Raw genomic sequence first — 17,784 nt, forward strand, 5'->3', positions numbered from 1 at the left:
ACTATCCTTGGGGCTGCCTCTCCCCAGCTTCAGTCATGTAGTTCTGGAGGAAATTGACAATCATGTGTGCTGCTGGGTCAGGGCCCAAGAGGATGCAAAGCCAGTCATAAGACCCCATGTCCCTGCCAGGATGGCTCATCTGGGCTGTACATGTGATCTAAGGTGGGACATTCAGAGAACACCCTTGAACTCCGATGTCTGCAATCTTCTTTCCTTAGTAGGTGCTGCTGCCTTCGGGATTGAAAACCCTAGGGAAGGTAGCTTGAACTCCCTCACTGGGTGTAGAAGCCTTAAAGAGGAAAGTTGTGAGGCTGAGACCATCAAAGAAGACCAAAGGGAAAGAGCGAGGGTGAGAGAATTGATGACTTCTGATTTCTTGGGGCCAGTCACTGAGATCTTTGTATTTGCTCTGAGTCTTGTGTCCTGGATTCCCAGAATCATTTCAATGAGTCTCCCTTTTCCTTGAAGCCAGCTGGTTTAGGGCTCCTCTCAATTTTAATTCAGACTTGGTTCTAGATAATTTCTGATCTCTGTATACATCCCAGACACAGAGGCCAACCATATGTTTCAGCACCATTATGAGTGAAACACTTTATTCTTTACTGAGAATAGGATATGCAGACCACCAAATACAGTTCACCAGCATCCTGGGCAGCGGTGCCCAAAGTGTGAGTTGGTGAGTGTTAGGAGCATCCGTACTGATTCCTGAACCACTCCAAGCATTTACACTGCCGGTGCCAGGCCAATCCTGTCATTTCCTCGATCAAAGACTGAGAGATACACCCTCAGGAAGACGCTTCCCAGGAGCCAGGACTCTGTAGATAGTCTTACTCTGTTCTCTTGAAAGGTGGTAGAGCAGCGGCCTGCATCATCCTGGGGGAGTCAGAGAGACACACCAGTCAGCATAAGCCCTTACCGGTGACTCCCTCCAATATCCAGACCCAGCACAATTCTTTGCTTTATTTCCCTCTTTTGGTAAGTGTCAAGGGGTTTTCTCAGCAGCAGGGGATAAGAGAGTTCATCCAAAACCAAAGAAGGCCAAGACATGAAGTTGTCTTGAAGAAGGGTGTGGTGAGTGGAGGACTATAAGTTGGGAAAACAGAGGAAGGAAAAACAACAAAGTCCTACTGTAGAGCATAAGGAACTATATTCAACATTCAGTGATAAACCACATGAAAAAGAATAAGAAAAAATATATATATATATTTTATGTGTATAACTAAGTCACATTGCTGTGCAGCAGAACTTAACACAACAATGATAAGCCACACTTCAATATAATTATTTAGAAAAGAACAATTGTGTCCATAGTTCTCCTCACTCCCTGTTTCTTTACTTCTGACTCCTGCTCCTTGTTTCCTCTGCAGAGAATGCTGGTTCTCCTCCTGCATCCCCACAATCTGTACTTTATTTTTAAAAAACCCTTTATTTTGTATTGTGTATAGCTGATTAACAATATTCTGAGTTTCAGGTGGACAGTAAAGGGATTCAACCATATGTATCCGCGTATCCAGGTCCCAAAGACACCCCTCCCATCCAGGCTGTAATATAACTGAGCAGAGTTCCCTGTGCTACACAGCAACTCATTTTTGGTTATCCATCTTAAATACAGCAGTGCCCACAATACTTTATTGAAGACTAAGCTCAAGAACTCTGAGAAGCCTCCTTCAGCCCACCCTCACCTTCTTTGGCCACTCCAGGCTTGGTTGGGTAACTTACTCCGGTTCCCCGTCCCTACTGGTCAGTCTGTAGCCCTCATCACTCATAGTAAGTCCCCAGAGCCCCAGTGCAGACCACCTTGAGATGCCATTTGCATGGAATCCAGTGTAGTTTTGCCCAGAACCAAGCAACCCTCCATATGGCTCAATGAGTTTGTTGTTTTAGAATTCCTGAAATTCCCTCTCTTCCTCAAAGCCTTCTTTGAGCCCATCAGCCTGCTCTGAACTCCCACTGGGAGCTGACATGAAGCCTCCACCCTGTGCCAGGGATGAGCAGTCACAGCACACCCTTTATTCACATTAGCATCCAACCTTCCCACAGAGGGGTTGTGTACCCCAACTCACAAAGGAGGCACCTGGCAAGAGCAAGGGAAAGATTCAGCCGAGTACTAGGCTGACCATGTAATTTATCACCCAAACAACATTGAGAAGGGAAGGGAGACTTTTAACTTATGCTGGGAGAGCACACTGGGACTCTCCCCAGCCATTCCCCTTGTAACATGGGCTATTTCAGGGACTGCTAATGCTGAATTTCATGCTCATGCACCTACAAGGTCAGATTGAATTGAAGCTCTTTGAGGACTGAGGACCTTAGTGTTCCCCTCTCCCTGACTCCCACCATGCCATATTGTGTGGCCTCTCCGCATTATTTCAGGAAGATCAGTGTCCCACACAGCCCTTTACTCTCTAGTGATTGGTTTTGTGGGAGGCACTGGCTCAGCCCCAGGGCTCAGCAGCATCTGCAATGGTGTGACATGCCCTCCAGAGGGCACCCTCCTTCCAGCAGCAGCCCAAGGGTTCCTGCAAGCTCCAGTTTGAGAACCAGCCCTCAGTATTGTCACCTCACCTTGAGGATGTAGGCTGGACCTGGCATTGGGTAGTTGATGCCGTTGATTGTGAAGGTAACAGAGGGCAGGGTATTGATCTTAGAACATGAAATGGTGTACTGTTAGAGAGAGAGAGAGATGGTTGGCCATGGTGATCCCTGTTGTGTGTGGAGACCGGGAGTGACCCTGGGGTATGACCCTTCACCTTGTTACCCCGTCGCCTGGCACCGATGAGCTTCTGTATTTTTTTGACCAGTTTTCTTGGGCCTCCGATGAATGCTGTCCCGGTGTCAACAACGGCCTCACAGTCACCAGAACAAGCAATAACCTTTCTTCCAATGGAGATGCTGAGAGACAGTGGAAGAAAGCGGGCATTAAGGTCTCTGTGAGTCTGCCCAGAGTTGTCCCCTTCCCGATTGTCTCATAAACAGCTCTATGTTTCTCGCCCTCTTTTACTTTGCTCTCAATACAGCACCTTTTTTGACATCCTCTAATGCAGTACTTGAATACACTAGGATCTTTTGTACCTTGACACAAGCTGGTCTTCCTTCCTAGAAGACGCCACTCCACTTTGACTAGCAAATTTCTTCTCATCTTCCAGATTCCACCTTAATTGTATTGTTTTCAGGAAGTCTTTCCCCCGGTGTTTATCAGTCTCCTGTCTTGGTCACTCTCTGTAGACCCTTCCTCATGTCTGCTGCTGCTACTGCTCCTAACTCACTTCAGTAGTGTCCGACTCTGTGCGACCTCATAGAGGGCAGACCACCAGGCTCTGCCGTCCCTGGAATTTTCCAGGCAAGAGTACTGGAGTGGGTTGCAATTGCCTTTTCCTCCTCATGTCTAGCATGTACCAAATTCACAATTCACTGTGTGAGCGAGTCACTTCTTGTACATCTGCCTTCTTATATGTGAGGGCGAGTTTTATTCTCCTTGCCTCCCTATAGTGCCTGGCACACAGTGGATGTCCAATGCTTGTCTGTTCAATGAATGAAAGAAGACTGAGAAAACAATAAGAAACCCCCAGAAAGCTGTATCTGGTGGGAAACAAATAACAGGTTCTCACACAGAGTGAAGATTGAGATTCACAGGGGCAGCAGATTCTCATAGTAGGGGGAGGGAGGGGCTCCTCTGGGAGAGGGTGTCTCCCAGCACTGCTCCTACAACCAGCTCAGAACTTGAGACCCTGGCCAGGAAATACATGACTAGCCCACAGAAACTCCAAAGGACAAGTCAGCTTTTGTCTGAGGGTATCACACAGAATCCTATGAATTATGCCTCTTGTCCTCAGTTCACTATTGGATCCCATCTTCCTGATTCTCTTTTATATCCCCTGTCCCACTGTGTGCCCAAGAACGTGGGGTGTCTTTTTTATTAGTTGCTTTCGCATCTTAAGACTGCAGCCAACCTCTCTCCACTCCTGGGTAGCTGCTCCCTAAGGCCAGTTTTCCCTATTTTCTCAGGACTGTCCCTGTTTTTTAACTGACATTTATCTGTACTGAGAACTTCCTATGTTCTAGGTAGCCCTGGATTGTTGGTCATCTTATCATAAGTTTGTTCTGGCAGGAGAAATTCTCCCTGATCCTCTGTTCACCACACTGCAGAGTCCTCTAACCATGCTCCCCACCTCAAAGGGCAGTGGGTACAGCCCTCTCTCAGCTGCACAGACCTCTATGGTGCCTTTTAGGACCCTGGTCAGAGCCTTGCTCAGAAGGCCTGGGGATTATGAACCCATGGCTTGTTTGTGCATCTATGTGCTTGTGCGTTTGTTTGTATGTGTATTTGTATGCATCTCTGTGTGTGCTTGTGTGTCTCTGACTAGCTATGCATTTATGTGTTGCTGTGTATGTTCATATGTGTCTGCATGTGTGTTTCCATGTGTCTGTGTGTCTGTCTCTGTCGTTTAAGGTGGTGTGTATGTCTGTGTGACTGTGTGTCTGAGAATGTATTTGTGTGTGTCTGCCTGTGTCCATGTACAGTAGTGGGAGAATCACTTGGGCTGACCCTCAGAGGAGAGGCTTACCGGTCCAGGCGTACAATCCAGTCACCTGCTCTGATCAATGGTACCCAGTTGAGCTCTCCCTCATAGTAGCGGTGGTCCACCCCACCAAACATCACCACACTGCCCTCCTGCTCGTCTCTGTAGAGAGAAGTGGGGGGGGGGCGATCCTTGGAGGACAGCAACAACAGCACTGTCTGAGAGCTGTGCTTGTCCACCCATCAAGGCCCTAATAAGATCCCCATGTACAGATGCAGAAATCGAATCTAGGAGAGATTGAGATCCAGACTGAGGTCTGTTAACTGGCTAATGAGTGGCACAGAGGAGGTTAGAAGCTGAGTCACCTGGCTGGGCTCCACCCACTATGTCTTCTGAGACGCCCTGGACCTCCAGTGACCTGAGGGCTCAGACACCCTCAGAGGACAGGGTTTTGAAGCGTTTGGCTTTCCCCTTGTCCACCTTGTCATCTTTCAGGAAAATCAAGGCCTGGGAGTTCTAAGGGTGTGGGTTCAGATCACCCAGAGTTGTCTCCAATGGCCTGTGACCTCTACTGTCCAAAGAGCCCCACACTCAGAAGGGACCCCCCGCTCTGCTCTCCCTGTCTTGAAATACCTCATATTTCTTGAACAACGGGTCCCACACTTTTGTCCTACACTTTCATTTCCCTCTGGTTCCTACAAATTGGGTAGTTGGTCCTGGGCTCCCTGTGAAATGCTAACAAGGAAGGAAATATATCCACCATACTTCTTCTTCCTTCCTGATCAAATTGATAAGCAAATCCTAATGCCTTTCCTTCAACTTGTTTCCTGTTGCCTTTCATCAGCCTTCTTCCTCACTCATCCCCCTAGACCAAGTTACTGGTCTTGAGCCCAGGAGTAGGGTTGTGTTCCAGAAAATTTTATATATAAAAGCCAAGGGTGAAGCCAGGTAGGGTCCTGGGGCCATAGTTATCCTGGGTTAGATTATCCCTCAGGATACATCTTTATCAAAATTTCTATAATTTTTGTGCACATGAAATCATCTTACAGCTAATTTGGAGAAAGGGATTGTCCATCTCTGACTTACTTGCTCAAGTAGAAGGCGAAAACAGGCTCCGAAATGGCACCTTCATTCTTCAGCTTATCAAAGATGGGGACAGCTCCAGAGAAGGATATGTTGGGGTAGTTCAAGCCCAAGACGCCATCAAAAGGTATATTCTCAAACCCGTATTCCTTCAGGGTTAGACCAAACGGCTGGTCAGTACTTACAAGGTTCCCAATCTGTGGAAGAGAAGAGTGTTCCCACTTAACAGATACATGAAGTAGGGCTAGGAATGGGCTGGGGTGCATTGTCATTAGATCCTCAGAGAAGCATTGAGGCTGGGATCTGTCTTCAGTGGCCTACAGACGGTTAGACCAAGTTGGAAGGGAAATTTGGGTTCTATTTGAGATAGGCTGTGAATTTTATAACATCTGTCCCTCTGAAAAACACCACCTGAGTGAATCAAATTGGCCTTGTGGCTTCTGTTCAGGTGGGGCAACCAAGAGTCAGGACAGATCCCACTGGCGCCACCTTATGGACAAAACAATTGAGAGCAAGATAGCCTCTTTGGCATCATTGTGACCTAATGACAGGAATGGACTGCATTCTCTGTAATGCACTGTGGATTCTGCATCTGTCCAGGAAGACAGAAGCCGAAAACACAATATTGCTTACAGGGTTCTATGAAATTTCTGCCTGGGGAATTCACTTTTGGGGATATGTGTATATTTCTGTGATTGTGTATGAGAGAGAAAGAGAGAGAGGGGAACTACTCAAGTATTTTGGAGGAGGCAGGCCATTGGTTTCTTAGATTCTCAAGGGTCCTCTAGAGTGAGAACTCATTTATCAGGCCCCTTGACTTCTCAGGCCCCCAATTTACTACTCTGGATAGCTGAAGCCTTTGGCTGCCACCAGGGTCCCCAGATCAGTCTTATTCTGTCCCCAATCACCCCCACAGCAACTTCAGTCCTGAAAAGCCAGCCTAACTACACCTTTTACCACATGTGTGCCCGCAGCAAGGCCCTTGCTGTCTGCACCTCAGTTTCCTCATATGTCTCATGAGCTAGTCAGAGTATCTGCTGTGTGGGGTTGTTGCAGGATTAAACCAGTTATCACTTGAAAGTGCTTGGAACAGTGAATTTAAAAGTGAGTGCTTTTTTCCCTTCTTCTCGCTCCCAGTAAAATGAACCATGAACTGCTCATGGGCAGAGGAGCAGCAAGTCCACACCTCAAACCACTCTCTAGATTAGCTAATTTGTTTTCTCATGTGTCACCATGGACACTGCCTCCACAGAGACATGACCCCGTGGATAAGATGGCCAATATCTATGGGAGTTAGGCTGGAAGGGTCCTTCCAGATGGTCTTGCATCTGTTTTGCAAGCAGTGGTCACTCCATAGCCAGTCCTGACTCAGCATTTGTTACACTGTTACCCGAACTGTGTCATGAGCAACAACTCCTTTCAGGCCCCCAGATCCATAGGTGATACGGAAGGTCCTATTGGAAAGCCGGAAGGTGGAAGACTGACGATATCTGAACCTAGCCTGTGTAGCTGCAGACACAAGAGATGAGTGTCACCAGTTGCCAAGGGTCGAAACAGGGCAGCAGGGCAAGTGAAGGATGCTCTGGGTATGGGTTGTCTGTACTCACAACAGGCTGGACTGGTGCAAAAGTCGGAGGGCACCCACAAGTCAGATGAGCCTGTGTCAAAGATAACCTGGAATTTCTGAGGGGGTGTTCCAATGGTGATGTTACCCGTGTAGAGCATCTACAGGGAGAAGCAGAGAGTAGGTTAGTGCAGAACTGGCTACCATCTATTCCCACACTGATGCCTCCCTCTGGTGTCACATATCTCTTGAGATCACTTTCTAACCATCGTGAAGCTCACAGACTTTGGTCACAGAGGTATCTGCTTTTCATATATTTTTCCTGTGCTACATTGTATGCAGGATATTGACTCTATGACCAGGCTTTGAAGTGGTACCTCTTGCATGGGAAGCCCAGAGGCAAAACCACTGGACCTCCAGGACCACTGGACACCCAGGGAAGTCCTGGTGCCTTCATTTGAGAAGTTCTGCAATCTCTTCAAACCCAGTCTTAGCACCCGCTTCTCAAGAAGGTCCTTCTTGATCAACCCCAGCCACTCCCTCTAAACTCAGAGGACATCCAATAAACACCACAAAAGTGACCCTTTCATTTGACATGTATTTATTCTTTGCCTATCTCTCAGGCTGGCATGGCCATTCTTGAAGACGAAATAAGCCCTTTGTCTAATCTAAAAACAGTAACCACAGTGATTCTTATGGCCCTTCATGGAATACAGGTTCAGTTACTTTTTACTGCTGTCATTCTTGCATCTGTGTAAACTGAGTTCCTCTGCCTGGCGTTTCACAGTTGTTTTGCAAATTGGTTCTACTTTTTGATCAGTGATGGTTTACTCTTCATCTATAACTGAGTGGCTCACTTCGTTCAGAAGAAACAATCACCCTCAAACAAATGACGCATCTTTGACACAGAAGTCGATATTTACCTGCCACCTGGTAATTGCCGGGCCCAGTCACAAAAACCAACAGTTGAGGATGAGAGTGCCCTCTCCTCTGGTTGGGGTCCCTGTTTTCCAGTGTCTCTGCCTCCTGCAGGAACCCCAACCCCAACATCCCACCTGCACCTCCAGATGAGCCCCAGTGCTAGGCTAGAGTTCCAGGGGGCTCTGTGGAGCACCATCCTCCCAAAATACTCACATCAATGTAGTTGCTCAGTGGGTGAGTTAGATTTAAGCCACGAAAAGAAATCTGGGACAGTCTGTAAGCATGCTCCTTCAGGAAGTTGTTCATCATATTTTTTCCACTGGGGTTTTTTCTCATGGTCTTCACTCTCCTTAGAGGTATTCTTTCACCGAGCATTTGACCAAGAAAACAAAGATGTCACAATTAGCTGTCAGTGTTAAAGTATAACAGTCATTGCAATGGCACTGTGTATTTTCTAATCATTTTTATGAGGCACACTATTATCAGAATTTTATGCACATACCATGGCAAAGACATAGATTTGAATATAGGTTCTGTTCTGCAATCTTGGGTAAACAATATGACCATGTGGTGTCTCAGGCTCCCCTTCAGTAAAATGGTGGAATGTAACAATACAAACCCTCCAAATAGAATATCTTGGGGATAAGTGAAGTGATGGATATAAAGTACCTGATAAATAAAAAGTCTCAACAATGACAGCCATTAGCATTCTTGTTGCCATCCCACTCATTCCTTCTCATAGAACCTCAAGTAAGGAGTTGGAAGAGGGACTCTTATCCTCTTTTACAAGGGAGCAATTTGAAATGCAAGAGGTTTCTGAGTTGGCTGTGGTCACGCTGCTTGTCAGATATAATATAGTGTATATAAAACAGTGTATCTTTCTCCAAGTTGAAAGAGAGGAGAGAGTTGAAAGAAGAATCCAAGATATAGGGAACAGTAAGGGAAATTCAGTGGCTTGAGAAGGAAGTAAGAGTCAAATGAAAAATTAAAAGAAAACAACACAGAAAGAAATACACACCCAGTGACTTCCAAAGAGATGGAGAGATAAATGACAGTGATACAAAGATGCAGACATAGACATATGCATACTGAAGTAGACAGGGAAAAAAGAGGACATGTTGAATAAAATGTAGAAAAGTGCTATTCCACAGGACCATATTGACATCTGCATAGACTGTGTACTTAATAGTTTCAAGGAGTTGCATTTTCAACAAGTCATGACATGACTGGACCCCAAGATTTGTGAAACCCAAATCTACACCAAGATCTTGGGATCCAAAGTTCCTATAGCAAGTTACATATCAATAAGTAAGAGTGGAGCTTTAAGACTCTTAGGAAAATATTCCATTCCATTTTAAACCTGATGGGTGGAAGAATAATCATATGAAAATAAAAATACAAGAAAGGAATATGATGTGACTTACAGTCCCCATACTTACTTGACTATACACTCTGAGAAGGCCACCAGCCCGAGGAGCACAAGCCACTTCATGCTTCTTTCCTGGCTCCAGATACTCAGGGAAGTTTGGTTTCTTAGCATGTAGTGGTGACCAGGAGCCCCTAGTTATATATGCTCTGACCTACCAGATTTTTCCCCTTTAGGCCACTAAAAAATATGAAAAAAAAACAAAAAGCTCTTGATAAAATCTTTACTTTCATCAGTGTCCTTGGCAAGTAGCCTTTGATGCTTCTCAGAATACAGAGAATTGAACTGTAGTGTCTTCCTTGAAGCTTGGCTGGAAAATCAAACTAATCTGCATGGACATCTAAGAAGACAGAGAACCTTGCCTACTTGGAGAAAAAACTGCTAAGAACATCATGAAAATGGATACTATGGGCCATGCTCGACATTCGTGATTTAATATCATCTTCCTAGGCACTTCATGAGATATGTAATGCAGTCTTCATTAGAGAAGAGATTGCTAGGAGGATAAATTGTCAAATGGCAAAGTGAAGACTCCAGGGACATCCCAGGGACATACAACTAGCTTTAGCTAATGGTCTAATGGCAGACATCAGGGATACCTATGATGCCAGTCTGCATCAAAGATTTAGGGCAGAGCAGTACTTCAATTGCATGGTTTCAGTATTGGAAGAAATGTCATATGCATCCATTAAATATTATATAGCATCCAAAAACAACACAAGGAAAAACTGTGTGCTAGGTTCTGGGTTAAAGGCTTCAAGGCCAAAGTTGATCAAGGCAAAAGTAGTCTTTATCTTAAGAGAGCTAGAAGTCTAGTTCTCACAAACTCATGGCCCCAAGAGGCAGGAGATATGATACTAGGACTAGGTGGCCATGTTGGAATCTGGGCAGCACAGGCCTTATGTCCTGGAGCAGCCTTTCCTCCACTTCACCCATGCTGGAAAGCAGGCCAGTTGGCCATGTTTTCAAGAGAATCTTAATTTTGGATATTTATGTACAGTCTACTGATTTTAATGTTAGCAACTAATTTTTTTTTCCCCAGAAAAAAAAGTGGGAATGAAATATTCACAGCGATGTGCTGGAATCAGCCTTCAGTTTCTGCAATTTTTTGTTTCTGGCCTAGAGTTGGGAGTGCAGTAGGGACAGAGAGGAACTTAATTCATGCTGGTTGATTTAAAAAGAGACTGAATGCATACTAAACATGCTGATTCACTGGAAAAGACCCTGATATAGGGTCTTAGGAAAGATTGAAGGCTGGAGGAGAAGCAGAAGACAGAAGGAGATGTTTGGTTGGCATCACCAAGTCAATGGACATGAGCTTCAGCAAGCTCTGGGAGTGGTGATGGATAGGGAAGCCTGGCATGCTGCAGTCTATGGTGTTGCAAAGAGATGGACACAGCTGAAGGACTGAACCGAACCGAACAAATTGAGAAAAAAGACTAATAAATCTAATTTCATCAGGTTGTTGACTAGCTACCTATAACACATTACTAAAGTGGCTTTAAAATTCAGACTTATGACTCTACATTCAGAGTGGAGTATCTTCTAAGGAAAAACAAAAATACTGCCCATCAAAAACAAAACCAAAGAAAAAAAGGAAAGAAATCTGACACTATATTCAAAACCTTCAGTTCAGTTCAGTTTCTCAATCGAGTCCAACTCTTTGTGAGCCCATGAATGGCAACTTGCAATGTGTCCTTGTCCATTACCAACTCCTGGAGTCCACATGTACTCATGTCCATTGAGTTGGTGATGTCATGCAACCATCTCATCCTCTGTCATCCCCTTCTCCTCCTGCCTTCAATCTTTCCCAACATCCGGGTCTTTTGAAATGAGTCAGCTCTTCGCATCAGGTGGCCAAAGCATTGGAGTTTCAGCTTCAGAATCAGTCCTTCCAGTGAACATTCAGGACTGATTTCCTTTAGGATGGACTGGTTGACTCTCCTTCTCCAACACCACAGCTCAAAAGCATCAATTCTTTGGGGCTCAGCTTTCTTTATAGTCCAACTCTCACATCCTTACATGACAACTGGAAAAACCATAGCCTTGACTACATGGACCTTTGTTGACATAGTAATGTCTCTGCTTTTCAATATGCTGTCTACATTGGTCTCAACTTTCCTTCCAGATGTGTCTTTTAATTTCATGGCTGCAATCACCATCTGCAGTGATTTGGGGGCCCAGAAAAATGAAGTCAACTACTGTCTCCACTGTTTCCCCATCTATTAGCCATGAAGTGATGGGACCAGATGCCATGATCTTACTTTTCTAAATATTGAGCTTAAAGCCAACTTTTTCACTCTCCTCTTTCACCTTCATCAAGAGGTTCTTTATTCTTCTTCAGTTTCTGCAATAGGGTGGTGTCATCTGCACATCTGAGGCTATGGATATTTCTCCCTGCAATCTTGATTGCAGCCTGTGCTTCTTCCAGCCCAGCGTTTTCATGATGTACTCTGCATATAAGTTAAATAAGCAGGGTGACAATATACAGCCTTGGCATACTCCTTTCCTATTTGGAACCAGTCTGCTGTTCCATGTCCAGTTCTAACTGTTGCTTCCTGACCTGCGTACAGGTTTATCAAGAGGCAGGTCAGGTGGTCTGGTATTCCCATCTCTTTCAGAATTTTCCACATTTAATGTGATCCAAATAATCAAAGGCTTTGGCATAGTCAGTAAAGCAGAAGCAGGTGTTTTTCTGGAACTCTTTTGCTGTTTTGAGAATCCATCCCATGCTGGTAATATGATCTCTGCTTCCTCTGCCTTTTCTAAAATCAGGTTGATCATCTGGAAGTTCATGTTCACGTATTGCTGACGCCTGGCTTGGAGAATTTTAAGCATTACTTTACTAGCGCATATGATGAGTGCAGTTTTGTGGTAGTTTGAGTATTCTTTGGCACCGCCTTATTTGCGATTGGAATGAAAAGTGACCTTTTCCAGTCCTGTGGCCACTGCTGTTTTCCAAATTTGCTGACATATTGAGTGTGGCACTTTAACAGCATCATCTTTCAGGATTTGAAATAGCTCAACTGGAATTCCATCACCTCCACTAGCTTTGTTCGCAGTGATGCTTCATAAGGCCCATTTGACTTCACATTCCAGGATGTCTGGCTCTAGGTGAGTGATCACACCATCATGATTATCTGGGTCATGAAGATCTTTTTTGTACAGTTCCTCTATGTATTCTTGCCACCTCTTTTTAATATCTTTTGCTTCTGTTAGATCCATATCATTTCTGTCCTTTACTGAGCTCATCTTTGCATGAAATATTCCCTTGGTATCTCAAATTTTCTTGAAGAGATATCTAGTCTTTCCCATTCTATTGTTTTCCCCTATTTCTTTGCATTGATCACTGAAGAAGGCTTTCTTATCTATCTTTGGAAGTCTTCATTCAAATGGGTATATCATTGCTTTTCTCCTTTGCTTTTTGCTTCCCTTCTTTTCACAGCTCTCTGTAAGGCCTCCTCAGACAGCCATTTTGCTTTTTTGCATTTCTTTTTCTTGGGGATGGTCTTGATTCCCGTCTCCTGTACAATGTCATGAACCTCTGTTGATCACTCATCAGGCACTCTGTCTATTAGATCTAGTCCCATAAATCTATTTCTCACTTCCACTGTATAGTCGTAAGGGATTTGATTTAGGTCATACCTGAATGGTCTAGTGCTTTTCTCCACTTTCTTCAATTTCAGTCTGAATTTGGCAATAAGGAGTTCATGATATGAGCCACCGTCAGCTCCCAGTCTTGTTTTTGCTGACTGTATAGAGCTTCTCTATCTTTGGCTGCGAAGAATATAATCAGTCTTATTTTGGTTCCAACCATCTGGTGATATCCATGTGTAGAGCCTTCTCTTGTGTTGTCGGAAGAGGGTGTTTGCTATGACCAGTGTGTTCTCTTGGCAGAATTCTATTAGCTGTTGCCCTGCTTCATTCTGTACTCCAAGGCCAAATTTGTGCGTTACTCCTGGTGTTTCTTGACTCCTTCTTTGGGATTCCAGTCCCCTATAATGAAAATGGCACATTTTGGGGGTGTTTTCTGGAAGGTCCTGTAGGTCTTCATAGAACTGTTCAGCTTCTTCAGTGTTACTGATGGAGGCATAGACTTGGATTACCATGATATTGAATGGTTTCCCTTGGAAACAAACAGAGATCATACTCTCATTTTTGAGATTGCATCCAAGTACTGCATTTCAGACTCTTTTGTTGACTATGATGTCTACTCCATTTCTTCTAAGGGATTCTTGCCCACAGTTGTAGATATAATGGTCATCTGATTTAAATTCACCCATTCCAGTCCATCTTAGTTCACTGATTCCTAGAATGTCTATGTTCACTCTTGTCATCTCCTATTTGACCACTTCCAATTTGCTTTGATTCGTGAACCTAACAATCCAGGTTCCTATGCAATATTGCTCTCTACAGCATGGAATCTTGCTTCTATCACTAGTCCCATCCACAGCTGGGTATTGTTTTTGCTTTGGCCCCATCACTTCATTCTTTCTGGAGTTATTTCTCCACTGATCTCCAATAGCATATTGGGTACCTACTGACCTAGGGAGTTCATTGTTCAGTGTCCTATCTTTTTGCCTTATCATGCTGTTCATGGGGTTCTCAAGGCAAGAATCCTGAAGTGGTTTGCCATTTTCTTCTCCACTAGACCACATTCGGTCAGATCTCTCCACCATGACCCATCCATCTTGGGGGGCCCCACATGGGATGGCTTAGTTTCATTGAGTTAGACAAGGCTGTAGTCCATGTGACAGATTGGCTAGATGTTTGTGACTGTGGTTTCTGTCTGTCTGCCCTCTGATGACGTCTCTCAGTGCCTACCATCTTACTTGGGTTTCTCGTACCTTGGACGTGAGGTATCTCTTAATGGCTCTTCCAGCAAAGCGCAGCCACTGCTCCTTACCTTGGAAGTAGGGTAGCTCCTCTCGGATGCCGCCCCTGATTTGGACGTGGGGGAGTTCCTCTCCACCACGCTTCTGGGCTGCCATTGCAGCCGCCATGCATCTACACTGCCATTGCAGCTGATGAGAGCAATAATTCAAAAACTTATTGTTCCTCCTATTGTTTCCATTATTTTGAAAAAATTGTATGTATGTTAACAGGTAAAAGCAAGACAATAATTAAAACTAACGTTCTGAAGTATGCCTTTCAGTGGCTAGTAAAAGTGGTTCACACGTAACATATAGAAGTTTAATTCAAACCCTGCTGTTTTAAATCCTGAACTGCAAGCGTAAGTTTGTACCAACTAATTATATTTCTTTTTATTTTAATTTTTAAGGGTAATGTGTACTTCCTCCTCCGATCACTTGTAAAGCCTAGAAGTAGTGACAACTTGATAACAGTGACTTATCTGAGGTCTAACATCTAGCTTCTAAAAACATTTTTCATCAGATGATCTTAAAGAGACAGCTATTTCAGGACTGGGTAAAGAAATGCTCAAAATAATCTTGGGAATAGTGAAGGACCAGAAAGCTGAGGGAATTCAAAGACCAATGGGGACTGGACAGAAAGTTTAGGAATCCAAATGAAAAGGCCAACATCTATTAGTTTGTTGGGCAAAATGATGTTTCTGCTTCTCTACACACTGTTTATGTTTCTCCTAGCTTTCCTGCCAAGAAGCAAATGCCTTCTGATTTCATGGCTGCAGGGACATCTCCTTCTATTTGCCATGAAGGATGAGGCTGGATCCCATGATCTTAGTTTTTTAATACTTAAATTTAAGCTGGCCGAATGTCTCCAAATGCTAATAGGCAACATCTAATTTGTCACTGTGATAGACTTCTAGGGCACCATCTCACCATTCTGAGCACTGAGAAAGGAAAATAATCATCAATATTTATGATATTTTTGTTTCTATTAAGCATAGGTTATGTAACTACAAACAGTTCCAGGAAAACAAGCTAGACTGTCCCTTCTGGGGGTGATGAGAGAGTGATGGGGAGCAGTAATAATACAAATGAAGCCTCACTCACTGGCCTGCAGCTCACCTCCTTCTGTGGAGGTATGGTTCCTAATAGACCAAGGACTGATTCTGGTCTTGACCCACTGTGCTGGTATTGTGGACTCCTCCTCTAAAACTAATAGTGAGGCATTCTGTAGGAAAAACCACCCTGCTTCCTCCCTGTTTCTGAACAAATCAACATCATTAAAATTGGGAGAGAAACAGTTATTTAGTCCTAAAGGAGAACAAGCAAGTGAAACATATGACTACATTCTTTCAATAAACTGTGAAAAGACATTTCCTTTTTGAGAATCAGGGAAATTTGCACATGGACTGGATATTAAATGTTCATTTTATTGGGAACAAAAGAGCATTTTTTTTTTCACATCCTATCATTCTACCATGAATACTTGTTATGTACATTTTGTGAAATGTTCGTCTTGTCCCTAAAATACTTCAGGAAAAATGAATAAGGAATAAAAGAGAGAATAAAATGATGGTCTGTTTAGATTTTAAAACAGATAGCTTCTATGCTATACATAGCTGCTATGGATTCAGTTGTGTCCACCCTTAACTCCCAATGTGATGGTATTAGGAAGTAGGCCCTTTGGGAGGTACCCAGGTTGACACGGGGTTTTGATGGTGGTTCCTCATGATGAGATTAGCCTCTTGCTCTTTTTCTCTTTTATTCTCCCTCTTCTTCCTTTCAACCACCATGTGAGAACATAGCAAGAAGAGAAAGCCTAAGGCAAATCAAGAATGTCTTTGCTGGGAACTCAATTGGCCACCACTTTGATGTTGCATAGTCTCCAATCTATGACAACCTGTGGCACTAAGAGGTTAGTTTTGTAGTTATTGATGCCAAATAATGAAATATAGGGTTCATGACACTCATCTTTCTTATATTTGTTATGTTTGAAATTGTTTTGCAGTAAGTTTATAGAAAGTCAGTTTTGAAGCTTCTGTCTTAGTAATACCCTGAGGAGCCCAAGATAACAGATTCAGGCAGGTCACCTATGAATGAATGTTTGGAGGACCATATGCTCCTTAATCCACTTCATCACTTGTCATCTAAAAACTGTCCCCCACACATGACACCCTTATTGCCCCCCTCCCCCATCTGCATCTCCATTCTTCTGCTAAGTTGAGTCATCTAGCTGGAGATACTGATGATTCAGGACAGGGTCTGGAAGCAGAAAATGCAGACATTTTTTAGAAACAATGAACTTGGAAGGCCCGTCTTGGTTTTCCCTTCTTTAGTGCAATCTGCAGGTGAGGGATTGGGCCTTGGTAGGGAGGAAGCCACAAATGGAACTGCATGGATATTTGCAGAAGAAGGGAGGAGGAATTCAGAACCCAATAACCAGAAGGTGGGCAGCTTGCACAGAACCCAGGAGGGAAGGAAGAAGCACTGGGAAAGGAATAGTACCTACCTGAGTCCCAGACCTTCTTAAGTTTTCCAGTTAAATTTGAAGGTCACGTCCTTCATGCTGGAATTCCTGCTCCACAATGAAGGGGAGAGAGCTATCCTCACAGCTAATGAGTCACAGGGAGAGTGACAGCCTCCCCTAGAGGCCCTTGGATTCCACTCTAAGTGTGGGTATCATCCCAAGCCAGAGAAAAAATGGCAGATCATCTAAAAGATGACCTACTTTAAATGATATTTAAAATATAACCAAATTTGTCCAAGAGTCCTGGCATATCTAGTTCACAGAGGGTTTTTTGTTTGTTTGTTTGTTTGTTTTAGAGATGGTTCATCAGCCTAATTTGGGTTTCTGGTGAGGAATCTACAAGCTTCCCCATTGGTAACTTCTGACTTATAACTACCTGATCTCATCCCACAAAACCCAAATGATGGTAAGTTCCAGTGCTCAAGGCCTGTAAGGTCCTCAGTGTCACAGCAGCTGTGTGCAGTGGTCTACCACTCCCATTCCTAGCCCAGGACCCATGAACATTACCAGGCAGTTACATCCCCCTGCCCACCAGAGGCAACCTCAGCATCCTCAGCAAAACGCACGTCTGAGTTGCTTGTCTACTGATTGGCATTGAGCCTCAGTCTGGAACAAGTCTTCTGGAGCAAGTATTGTCTCCCTCATCCAAGAGATTGGAAACTAAACCCTGGAGTGTATGACTCACCTTAGATGCAGGTAAGTTAGTCAACACGGGGGACCCAGGGACTCTGTTTACCAGGCTAGGAGACTTCCAGGAAGGGAAAGATGAGAGAAAACTCAATTGCATCCACTGCTGGGTAACTGTCAGATGTCGCAAGCACCAGAGTGGAAGTTTCTTTCCCTTTGCCCCTCAAGTCTGGTTCCAATCTTATCAG

The 17,784-nt window shown here is 44.1% G+C and overlaps 1 protein-coding gene across 2 annotated transcripts; it reads right to left on the bottom strand.

Moving 5' to 3' along the window:
* Positions 1–703: 703 nt before the first annotated feature.
* On the bottom strand, positions 704–9,585 carry LOC138426427 (pregnancy-associated glycoprotein 1-like). 2 transcript variants are annotated; one of them, XM_069564986.2, is made up of 9 exons: positions 9,528–9,580; positions 8,302–8,449; positions 7,211–7,328; positions 6,994–7,112; positions 5,607–5,800; positions 4,566–4,682; positions 2,751–2,892; positions 2,566–2,664; positions 724–873 (listed from the first exon to the last, which is right to left on the bottom strand). In XM_069564986.2, the coding sequence occupies exons 1-9, from the start codon at positions 9,578–9,580 to the stop codon at positions 724–726; spliced, it is 1,140 nt and encodes a 379-aa protein (XP_069421087.2). The 2 variants fall into 2 exon arrangements, with proteins under 2 accessions (XP_069421088.1, XP_069421087.2); XM_069564987.1 differs by lacking the exon at positions 2,566–2,664 and having other exon boundaries at positions 704–873; positions 9,528–9,585.
* Between the last annotated feature and the right edge of the window lie 8,199 nt (positions 9,586–17,784).

This window comes from Ovis canadensis, chromosome 21, assembly GCF_042477335.2.
Source record: "Ovis canadensis isolate MfBH-ARS-UI-01 breed Bighorn chromosome 21, ARS-UI_OviCan_v2, whole genome shotgun sequence".
Taxonomy (NCBI): domain Eukaryota; kingdom Metazoa; phylum Chordata; class Mammalia; order Artiodactyla; family Bovidae; genus Ovis; species Ovis canadensis.